We start from the raw sequence: 12,293 nt of genomic DNA, 5'->3' as shown, positions 1-12,293 counted from the left end.
AAAAATGTTGGGGACTTTTGTATTCTATCTGAACTTTAGGATATACCTTTCCCTTTGTTCAAGCTAGAACAAGAGAGCTGCTCCTGTACTTCCTGTGTTTGCAGTCTGGTGCCTACTCCTGGGGTTGTGGTGTGTTGAATCTTAACTGGGAAAAACTGAGTATTTCACCACTGGTTTAGAGTACTTTGAATTTTTGTCTTCCCCACTGCAGCTCCTTTTGCCTTTCAGAGTTCTCAGTTGCTTTATGCATTTTATCCTAGTTTTTATAGCTATATTTAATGCGAGCTATGGGTTGATGTGTGCCTTTTTTCACCTTAGTAGAAATCAGAACTCTATCTTTTAAGAGATTTAAACTTTCAAAATCTTTTTGTGTTTGCCCATTTAGTTATCATTTCTGGTGCTCATGATTTTTTTGTTTCAGTTTGTATATCCATATTATTTCCTTCTGCCTGAAAGACTTTTTTTTTTTTTACAAATCTTATAAAACAAGAGATTTTTTAACTTTTGTATATTGAGAAAATATTTCACCTTAATTTTTTTCTACATTCTTTATTGGTGCATTATAATTGTACATAATGATGGAATTTGTTGTTTAGTAGTTGTACATACATACAATATAAAAATATAATATGACTAATATATTTCCCCCAGCACACTTTCTTCTCCCCTTCCTCCTATTTGCCTTTTTTACTAATCTCCCTTTGATTTTCGTGAAATTTCAGCCCTCCCCCCCATCTTTCTTTTCCTTTTTCCTCTCTAGCTTTCACATTTGAAAGAAAACATATAACCCTTGGCTTATTTTGCTTAACGTAGTGGTCTCTAGTACCATCCATTTTCCTACAAATGACACGATTTCATTTTTTTTTATAGCTAAATAAAACTCTCTTATGTGGGTAAACCACTTTTTTCTTATCCATAGTTAGGCTATTGTGAATTGTGCTGCTGTAAACATGGGTGTACATCCATGGATCCCTATAGTATGATGACTTTAATTTTTTACGATAAATACAGAAGAGTGATACGTCTGGGTCATATGGTGGTTCCATGTCTAGTCTTTTGAGGAACCTCCATACCGATTTTCATAGTGGATGTTCTCATTTATAATCCCACCAAAGCGTAAAAATGGTCCTTTTTATCCACATCTTCTTCAGCATTGTTATTGTTTGTATTTTTTGTCCAGTTTTTAAAATGTGTTCTTTATAGATATACATGAGAGTATATTTTAACATATTATACATACATAGAATAAGTATAACTTGTTCCAGTTAAGATCCTGTTATTGTGGTTGTGTATGATATGAAGTTACATTGATTGTATATTCATATTTAAGGATAAAAAAGATATGTCCAATTCATTCTGTTGTCTTTTCTATTCCACTCCTCCCTTCCCTTGATTCCCCTTTGACTAATCCAGTGAACTTCTAATTTCCCCTCCCTTGTTGTGGGTTAGCATCTACATATCAGAGACAATGTTCTGCCTTTGGTGTTTTGAGATTGGCTTATTTTACTTAGCATGATATTCTCCAATTCCATCCATTTACCAGCAGATGCCATAATTTAATTCTTCTTTATGGATGAGTAATATTCCATTGTGTATATATATACCACATTTGCTTAATCCAGTTTATCTGTTGTAGGGCAACTAGATTGTCTTCTTAGCTTGACTCTTGTGAATTGAGCTACTATAAACTTGAAGTGGCCATGTCACTATAGTGTGCTGATTTTAGGTCCTTTGGGTATAAACAAAGGAGTAGGATAACTGGGTCAAATAGTGGTTCCATTCTAAGATTTTTGAGGAATCTCCATACTTCTTTCCAGAATGGTTGTACCAATTTGCAGTCCTACCAGCAATGTATAAGTGAACCTTTTTTCCCACATTCTTACCAACATTTATCATTACTTGTATTCTTGATAATTGCCATTCTAACTGGGTTGAGGTGAAATTCAGTATAGTTTTGATTTGTATTTCTCTTAATTGCTAGAGATGTTGCACATTATTTTTATATATTTTTGACAGTTCTTATTGTTTCTTCTGTGAAGTGCCTGTTCAGTTCCTTTGTTTATTGATTGGTTTGTTTGTTTGTTTGTTTTTGGTGTTAAGTTTTTTGAGTTCTTTTTATATCCTGGAGATTAATGCTCTATCTGAAGTGCTTGTGGAAAAGATTTTCTCCCATTCTTTCTTTACATTCTTGATTGTTTCCTTAGTAGTAAAGAAACTTTTTAGTTTAATACTGTTCCATTTATTGATTATAGATTTTACTTCTTGTGCTTTAGGAGTCTAATTGAGGATGTCAGTTCCTAAGAGGACATGGTAGACAGTTGGGCCCACCTTTTATTCAAGTAGGCACAGTCTTTGGTCTAATGCCTAGGTCCTTAATCCACTTTGAGTTGAGTTTTGTGTAAGGTGAGATAGAGGTTCAATTTCATGCTACTATTTAAGGATTTCCAGTTTTCCCACCTCCATTTGTCAAAGAGGCTGTCTTTTCTCCAAAATAACTTTATGGCATCTTGACTAGTATGAGATTACTTTATTTATCTGGGTATGAGTCTGTGTCTTCTTTTTTTTTTCCATTGGTCTTCATGTCTGTCTGAGTGTCAGTACCACACTGTTTTTGTTACTGTAGCTCTGTAGTATAATTAAAAGTCTGGTATTGTGATGCCTCCTGCTTCACTTTTCTCACTAAGAATTTCTTTGTCTATTCTGTGCCTCTTATTTTTCCAAATTAATTTCATGACTGTTTTTTCTGTTTCTATGAAGAATGTCATTAGAATAGGACATTTAATAGGAATTGCATTAAATCTGGATTGCACTTTTGGTAGTATGGCCACCTTGACAATATTACTTCTGCCTATCCAAGAACATGGGAGATCTTTCTATCTTCTAAGGTCTTTTTCAGTTTCTTTCTTACTGTTCTATAATCTTCATCAAAGAGATCTTTCATCTCTTTTGATAGACTGATTACCCAGGTTTTTGTTGTTGTTTTTGAAGCTATTATGAATGGTACCATTTGCCTGGTTTCTCTTAGAGCTGATTCGTCATTGGTGTATAGGAATGCAATTGATTTATGGTTGTTAATTTTATATCCTCCTACTTCACTGAATTCATTTATGAATTCTAGTCGCTTTCTGGTGGATTTTTTTGAGTCTTCTAAATATAGAATCATGTCATGGGCAAATAGGGATAGTTTGAGTTCTTATTCTTTTCTATTTGTATCCCTTTAGTTACTTTCTTTGTCTAATTGCTCTGGCTAGGGATTCAAGGACTATGTTGAGTAGAAATGCTACAGGGCATCCCTGTCATGTTCCAGTTTTTAGAGGGAATGCTTTTTATTTTTTTTTTTAATTTGGAATGATGGTGGCCATGGGTTTAACATATATAGCTTTTATGATGTTGAGGTATCCTTATTTTTTTAGTGTTTTGAGCATGAATGGTGCTGAATTTTGTCAAATGAGTTTTCTGCATCTTTTGAGATATTTATATGATTCTTATCTTTATGTCTATTGATGTGATAAATTATAATCATTAATTTCCATTTGTTGAACCAGTCTTGAATCTCTGGAATGAACCCCACTTGACCATAGTGACCTGACTTTTTAATATGTTTTTATATGTGATTTAACTTTTCTTTCTTTGATGTGTCTTTGTCTGGTTTTGGTATCAGAGTAATACCAGCATTGTAGAACAAGTTTGGAAAGGTCCCTCTTTTTTTTCCATTTCATGGAATAATTTGAGGAAGATTGGTGTTAGTTCTTTGAAGATCTGGTAGAACATGGCTGAGAATCTGTCTGGTCCTGAGGTTTTCTTTGTTGGTAAGCTTCTGATGGTGTTTTCAATTTCACCGTTTGAAATTGATCTGTTTAAATTTTCTATATCCTCTTGATTCAATTTGGGGAGGATACAGGTCTCTCAAAATTTGTTGATTATCTTCATGATTTTCTATTTCATTTGAGTATAGATTTTCAGAGTAGTTTTTGATGAATGTCGGTATTTCAGTGGTGTCTGTTGTGGTATTTACATTTTCATCACACATTTTAGAAATTTGAGATTACACTCTCTTTCTCCTTGTTAACCTGGCTACGGATTTGTCAATTTTATTTATTTTTTTCAACTAAACAACTCTTTCTTTGGTCAGTTTTTTTAAATTGCTCTGTTTTGTGTGCGGCTGAGAAGAAAATGTATTTAGTCATTGATGGATGAAATATTCTATATGTCTGTTAAGTCTAAATTATTAGTTGTGTCTTGGTATAGGTCTGTTGTGATTTTGTACATTTGGTGTCCTGTAAGCTTCCTGTGTTTGATTTTCCATTTCATCCTTAAGGTTTTAGAAATTTTCAGATATTATTTCATTGAAAAGATTATGCAAGCCTTTGGTCTGCATCTTCAGGCCTTCATCTATCCCAATAAATCTTAAATATCATATTTATTAGAATTTCTGTTCATGGTCTGTTAACACCTTTCCTTCATGGTCAACTTTATTTTCTAGAATATATATTGTGTCTTCCTGCCTGAAACTCTGGCTCACAATTCATTTGGTGTGGTGATGATGCCTTCCAATAAATTTTCCATGTGGTTTATTGATTCCTTCATTTTGAGGATTTCTGCTTGGTTGTGTCCCCACCCCCCGCGCCCCCCGCAGAATCTCTCTCTCTTTATTCAAGTAATCTTTTGCTTCCTATATTTTCTCCCTTACATCATCTTTTCCCTCACAGATCAGTTTGATTCTGAACATTCTAAACTCCTTCTCTGTCATCTCTTCCACTATTTTGTTGATGGATTCTGTTATTGAATTCTATTAGTTTGTTTGAGATGTTTTTCTTGTTTGTTTGTTCATTTGATTGTTTTGGTACCAGGGATTAAATTCAGGAGCACTCAACCAGTGAGCCACATTCACAGCCATATTTTGTATTTTATTTAGAAACAGGGTTTTACTGAGTTGCTTAGCACCTTGCTTTTGAAGAGGTTGCCTTTAACTCAGGATCCTCCTGCCTCAGCCTCTCAAGCCACTGGCATTACAAGCATGTGCCACTGTGCCCAGCTTTAAGTGATTTTTTTCAGTGAAGTTGCTTTTTCATGTTGTTTGTGTGTCTGCCCATTTGACAATATGGTTTTGAGTCAGTAGTGATTCAGAAGTGATTCAGAAGTTGCCCAGAGGCAACTTTTTTCTGAAATCACTGAACTATATCCCAGCCCTTTCTTTTATTTTTTAAATTTTGATACAGGGTCTCTAAGTTGCCTAGCTTGGCCTGGAATTCAGCAATCCTCCTGTCTCGCCTCCAGAGTTGCTGGGATTTCAGGGCTGCACCTAGTTCCTGGCAGCCCGGGAGTACCTTTATTCTTTCCTTTCCCTTTTAATCTATTTGTGTGTTTATATTTAATGTGGGTTTCTTATATGCAGAATATTGTTGGGTTTGCCTTTTTAAAAATACTCTTACAACCTTTTACTGGTATTTTTACACTACTTACAAGCAATAGAACGTTAAGTTTACCATTTTGCTATTTGTTTTCTGTTTGGACCTTCTATTTTTCTTCCCTATTCCTTTTTCCTCTTCTTTGCTCGTGAATTTTTTACAAGTTGAATATATTTTTGTAATTCCATTTTATCATTGATTTATTATCTCTAGCTCATTGTTCTATTTTAGTGTTTATTTTGGAGTTAGTAGTATCTTGAAATCACAATCTAATTTCAAGTGATTTAGTATACTTCAAGTGTAATATAAGAACATTACAACAATATTCTTAAATTTATTGCCTCTCAACCTTTGTGCTATTGTTTTGGATTTTTGTTTTTTGTTTGTTTGGTTTTTTTATTTATGCTACATATCCCATAATATCTCAAAGTCATCTATCCTTTGAAGCAATTTAAATAATAATTACTGAGAAAAGGTTATTTTCATCTATCATAATCTCACCATTTCCATTATTCTTTATTCTTTTGTGTAGGACAAATTTCTGTCCATGGCCAGTCTTTTCTCTAGGTTGTTGAACATATGGAATTCAGCTATAATGACAATTATAAATGTTCTTGTTCATTAATATGGTCCTGTAATACTCCCTTTAAGACCTCTTACTGTGCAGTCCTGCTAGTGATGAATTGTTCTGGTTTTTATGTGTTTGTAAAAACTTATATTTTTCCTTTATTTTCCAAATACTCTAATTTTTTAATACTTTATTGATGTCCCCACTGTCTGTATTACTTGTGATGGGAAATCATCTCTTATTCTTATATATTGTCTTTTCTTTCCCCTGCTTTTCGGATTTTCCCTGTAACCTTGTTTGTAGTGAATTTGAATATGATACCCTTGATGTCATTTTCATCAGGTTTGTTTTGCTTGAGTTTTGTTGTCCTTCTTGGATTTATGAGTTTATAGTTTTTATCAAATTTGGAAAATTTGGGAGCATTAGCTGTTCCAGGTTTGGGTTTTTTTTGTTGTTGTTGTCCTTGTTTTTCTTTTTCTTTTTTCCTTTATCTTTGTTAATATTTTCCTTATTTTGAGTTACCATGGCCAGTCTTTTCTTTATATTGTTGAACATATGGAATTCAGCTATAATGACAATTATAAATGTTCTTGTCCATTAATACGGTTCGTTTCAATTGTTCAACTTTATTTTTTTTCTTTTATCACAGGTTGTATTCTGCTAGGGTGATTTTGGGGGGCCAAGCCTTATAAACTTCAATCTGTAGTACATATATTTTTGGGTTCCTATAAATATTCTTGACCTTTGTTTTGGGATGCAATTTAGTTACTTGTGAATAACTTGACCCATTTAGGTCTTGCTTTTAAGCTTTGTTAAGTGAAACAGAGCAATGTTTAGTCTATTGTTAATCTTGCCCTTAGCTAAGTCACCAACCTTTCTTAATAATTTGCCTGATGCCTTGTGAATTGTAAGTATTTCTTTTCCTGCTTAGAAATAAGAACTATTTCTGGCCCTGTGTAAACTCCAAAGTATTATTCCCTCTACTCCTTTTGGGTGGTCTTTTCTCTGGATACCAGTAATTTTCTTACAGATGATATACTGATGTGCTTATTAGTGCTCAGCTAAAAACTTGAAATGGCTTTTTACAATTTTCCTGAGTTCTCTTTCTGTGTAACTTTCTATTCTTCAGCACTTCTATCTTGCAAACACTACCCACTTTGGCCTCCCTAGGCTCTGTATTCTCATCTTAGAGAGACCACTGAGTCCACCTGAGTTTTCTCTCCATGCATTTACAGGGTTGAACTTTATGTTCTTTTTCTTTTTTTTCTTATATACATTCAATTGTATTGTTTCTTAAAAATTCTTCCCACCCAGTTGCATTGTTTTGGCATCTTTGTCAAACATCAGATGCCTGGGGCTGGGGTTGTGGTTCAGCGGTAGAGCACTTGCCTACTAGCATGTGCGAGGCCCTGGGTTCAATCCTCAGCACTATATAAAAATAAAGAAATAAATAAAATAAAGGTATTGTGTCCAACTACAACTAAAACAAAATACTTTTAGGAAAAAAAAAACATCAGATGACTTTAAAGGTATGGATCTGTTTCTGCGTTATCAGTTTAATCATCCTTTTAAAAATTAACTCCTAATTGGAGTCATGTTTGTTGGTTGTAAAAAACCGAATATTACCTGCTATTTTTCATATACTTACTTTCATGGAACTGGTACCAAAGAAACTGTATCAACCATATAGTTTACAATTGAAAGGTTGTATAACTTATGCCCCATACTATATTGTATCCTGTGTATTACTCCTTGGTACCTATAGGCTTTATGTTTAACTACTAAATGTTCCAATGACTCAGACTTTAGTAGATAATTTTCTAGTTAATGCTTCACTAATTTTTTAAATTTTAAAATATTTTTTCTTAGCTGTAGATGGGCACAATACCTTTATTTTATTTTATTATTTTTATGTGATGCAGGGATCAAACCCAGTATGCTAGGTAAGTGCTCTACCACTGAACCACAACCCTGGCCCGCTTCACTAAATTTTATTAAAATAGTTTACGCCAAATTGTTATTGTCAAAAAGTGTCCAATGATATATAAAATATAACAAATTTTACTAGAAATACTTTTTCTACTTTTAATCCACAAGCATATGTATCTTAATATTTATTCTCTGATATCTTTTGGATATAATTTTTTTTCTCCTTAAGCAATCACTTAGATAAAAGACACCAAATCTGCTAGTGCAGATTTATTATTTCTATCATTGAAAATTACTTCTTTGTATTTTTTTATAGAGCATACAGTGGGAGAAGTTGTTAAAATAGAACCTAGTGGATCTCCAAGAAAAGTCTGGGGTAAAAGCCCTGCAGATTCAGTTCTGAAGATACTTGGAGAGGCAGAACTACAACTCCAGACAGAATTATTAGAAAATACAACTATTAAAAGTGGTAAGCAGAAAGTAGTTGTTTTTCTATACTAGAAGTAATATTAAAAATTGAATTATATGCTTTAAGATGTTTCCATTTATAGTGAATTATTTGAAATGGATCATTTTTTGGTTGTAATAATATTTCACTAATACAGAGAATGATTTAATTTTCTGGAGAATTGATATACTACATGGTAGTGTCATGAGTTTTGACTCCTGTGGCCTGAAGAGGATCTAAAGATAAAAGAAATAGGAAGCTGGGCACACAGTAGTGCATGCCTGTTGGTTCAGCTACTCAGGAGGATTGTGCATTTGAGACAAGCCTGGGTAACATAGTAAGACCCTATCTTTCAAAAAAAAAAAAAAAAAAAGGAATAGAAAATTTCATGGGGAAGCTGGAAATATCAGAACAATGTTTTCTTTTTTTTTTTTAAGATTTCTTTTTTTATTAGTTGTTCAAAACATTACAAAGCTCTTGACATCATATTTCATACATTTGATTCAAACGGATTATGAACTCCCATTTTTACCCCGTATACATATTGCAGATTCACATCGGTTACACATCCACTTTTTTACATATTGTCATACTAGTGTATGTTGTATTCTGCTGCCTTTCCTATCTTCTACTATCCTCCCTCCACTCCTATCTTCTCTCTCTAACCAGAACAATGTTTTCCATGAAGAAAAATATAGGAGCAATTTTAAAGATGAATGGTTTATGTTTTGATGTAGATTCAGGAATTCATTTGATGAAAAGATCAGTAGTAGTAATGATAGACATTATTCTGGGAGTGGGGAGGGAGAGTTATGAGGCAGAAGGAAAACCTTCATGATCTATGAGTCTTATGGGATTTGATATTACAATTATGCATAAGGAATAGTTTTCATATATATAACAAGTGTTTTCAAATTAAACAGCTTGTCCACATGATAAGTATATTGAACGTAGTTTTCCTCTTTGGAAAAGTATGTCCAGGTGTGAGTGTGAGTGTGTGTGTGTGTGTGTGAATTTTTGTGCTGTTTTTCTCTGTTGATCTTTGTCTCTCCCTAAAATTTATAGTGAAACTCATTCTGAAGCTCAAGGAAATGAGGCTATTGACATGTTCTATAATGACATTAGTTACATGCTGAGAATTAGTGAAATGAGCCTATGCACATGTTACTAAAGGGGCAAAAGTAGGTTGCTATTTTCTTATTAAGGATGCATCTCTTAGCAATTAATCATTTTTTTTTATATTAAGGGGAAAACACTATGAATAAAGAAGAGTTAGTATAATTATTTGTTTGGCTAAAGAGCAAAAGCACAAAGTGTATAGACCTATAATTAATTTGTAATTAATTTGTTCAGATTCATCAGAAAAATGTGTAGTTGTATTCTAACACTATCAAAAACAAAAATTCTAATAATTTAATACATCTTATTCTAGCCTGATTTTCATAATGCCTCAGGCTTTATTCCAGCATACAAATGTCTCCAGGATATAAAGACTTTCTTAAATAATGATAAAAATGTCAGATCATTTTATAGTCTAAAAGTCCTATATATGTTCATGCCCTTTAGAAATATTTCTTTTAAAATATCAGATTCTGGTTTCTCATATAAATTTTTATTACTTAAATGTATATAATTTGATATACAATAAAACTTAAGCAGCATAAAATAGGGCTTTCATTCTCCATGTTCACCATAATCTATCTATAGGAATAGCTTACTATTTGTCTGACTTTTTAAAATTTAGCTCTTCAACTATTTATTGAACACTTTTAGCTGTCCACACTATTATGTGTGATATGGTAAATTCACAAAGAAATAAAAATTCATATTTGAGCTCAAGAGGATAGAAAAAAATGAAAACAAATAAATTATAACACTGCATGAAAAGGGCAAGAATAAAAAGGATGCACAGTGTTCAAAGGTACTTCACAGATGTTTAAGTAAGTAACTTTATCTTGAAAAGTCAGGCTTGTTAGCTGCTCTCTTTTTAAATTTTTTCCCCAACTACATTTACTCAGAAGAATATGCTCTATACTGAGATTTTAAGACAAAAAAGTGAGAATTCTTGGCATTGTGAATATAACATGTGTCAGAGTCTGTGTTAAAATGTTATATATGACATGTTCTGGGGCCACAGAGGAGGAAACTTTAATATAGTTGGACTAACAATAATATATTGGCCCTTTTGGATTAGGAAAATCCAAAGAGAAAGCGAGTTATTTTGAGCTAAGTCAAAGAAATTTTTTTAAAAGAACAATATTTAGTGCCAGTATATGCAAAGACACAGAGGTGTGGTTAATGCATTTGTGAGAGCACCAGCTTTCTCAGCTTTGTGTGGAAAAAGTATGGGCTGTGGTTCTGATTCTGACTCTGTCAGTTGCTAAGCAGTCATGGGTAAGTTCCTTTAACATAGACATTCAGTTTCTCCCTATGTAGATTAGAAGCACTATTATCAAAGATTGTTTTTTGAATTAAAAGAGAGACTGTGATGTTCTGTTGTCTTCTGATTGTTAGTGTCTTTTGTCATTTTGAGTCTCTGAAGCTCTCTTTGTAATTGATTATGTAGGAAGGACTACTGTGAACACTATACCCCAGAGATCTTGGTGTTTTGTCCCTAAGTTTGTCTTACAGCTTTGTTCTTGAAGATCAGTTTGAATAAATATAAAATCCTTGACTTTTTAAAATTTATTACCTTTAATATATGACATCACTGTATTCTGGCATAAAGCATTTCAGTCAGAGAGTCCATAGACAGTATTATTTTCTTTCCTGGATAAGTGACTTAGTCTTTTTACTCAAATATTCAAAGAGTATCTTTATTTTCTTCCTAGAAAAAGTCCAACTGTTTTCTTAAAGTCCAGTAGTTTTCAAAAGTCCAGTATTTTTATATCAGCTGTCTTTTTAAATTTTAATATACGTTTTTTTAGAACAGTTTTATGTTTGCAGCAAAATTGAATAGGAAGTACAGAGATTCCTGATGAATACCCCTTTCTCCCACATATGCTCAGCCTTCCCACCATAAACATCCCACACCACAGTTGTACATTTATTACATTTGATGAGCCAATATTGACATATTTATTGTCAGAATGCATAGCTTACATTAGGATTTGCTGTTCCTGTTATACTTTCTATGGTTTTTTTGACAAATGAAGTATGCCATGTATCCACCATTATAGAATCATACAAAATAGTTTACTGCTCTAAAAGTCTTCAGTGCTCTACCTGTTTATACCCCATCTCTGTCCTCTGTTGATCATTTTACTGGCTGCATAGTTTTGTCTCTTCCAGAATGTCATGTAGTTGGAATCATGCAATATGGATTCTCTCAGTAATATGCCCTGAAGGTTCTTCCATAACTTTTTGTCTTATAGTTCATTTATTTATGACATTGTATGGATATGCTATTTCAACTTGTATGGGTAAATATATGAAGGAACTTGATTGTTGGATCATATGGTTAGAACATGTTCAATTTTTAACAAATCATATAACTTTTCCTACCAGCAATAAGAGGTACTCTTACTTGACATTCTCTCCAATATTTGCTGTTGTCAGTATTTTGGATTTGAGGCATTTAAATTTGTGTGTACTGAATTGGTGTTTAAATCCAATTTCCTAATGATATATGATTCTGAACACCTTTTTTGTATGCTTCTTGACATATGCTTATTTGTTATTTGTTTATCTTCTTTGGTAAGTTATCTGTTTCAATTTTTTGCCATGTTTTAATTGTTAGTTTTGTTGTTGACTTTTAATAGTTCCTTGAATACTTTGGTTAACAATCACTATCTGATGTCTTTTGCAAATATATATTTTTCCCATGCTTGTGGCTTTATATCCTCATTGTCTAATGTAGCACAAATTGTTCAATTTAGCAAACTCTACCTTAACAATTCCTCCTCTTTCAGGTCATATGTTAGGTTAGGTGTTGTATCTA

The 12,293-nt window shown here is 32.9% G+C and overlaps 1 protein-coding gene across 14 annotated transcripts in view; it reads left to right on the top strand.

Moving 5' to 3' along the window:
- The window catches only part of Nek1 (NIMA related kinase 1), a 158,141-nt gene that overhangs the window by 108,352 nt on the left and 37,496 nt on the right, over positions 1-12,293 (top strand). For 13 of the 14 annotated variants that reach the window (XM_078030976.1, XM_078030974.1, XM_078030972.1 and 10 more), the window contains one exon: positions 8,222-8,374. The exons of the other annotated variant lie outside the window; for it this stretch is intronic. In XM_078030976.1, coding sequence (XP_077887102.1) covers positions 8,222-8,374 — 153 coding nt within the window. The remainder of the gene's footprint in view (positions 1-8,221; positions 8,375-12,293) is intronic. 14 annotated transcript variants of the gene reach the window in all.

The sequence above is a fragment of the Ictidomys tridecemlineatus genome, chromosome 14 (genome assembly GCF_052094955.1).
Source record: "Ictidomys tridecemlineatus isolate mIctTri1 chromosome 14, mIctTri1.hap1, whole genome shotgun sequence".
NCBI lineage: Eukaryota > Metazoa > Chordata > Mammalia > Rodentia > Sciuridae > Ictidomys > Ictidomys tridecemlineatus.
Note: the sequence above shows the minus strand (reverse complement) of the source record. Positions and strands in the feature narration are given on the sequence as shown.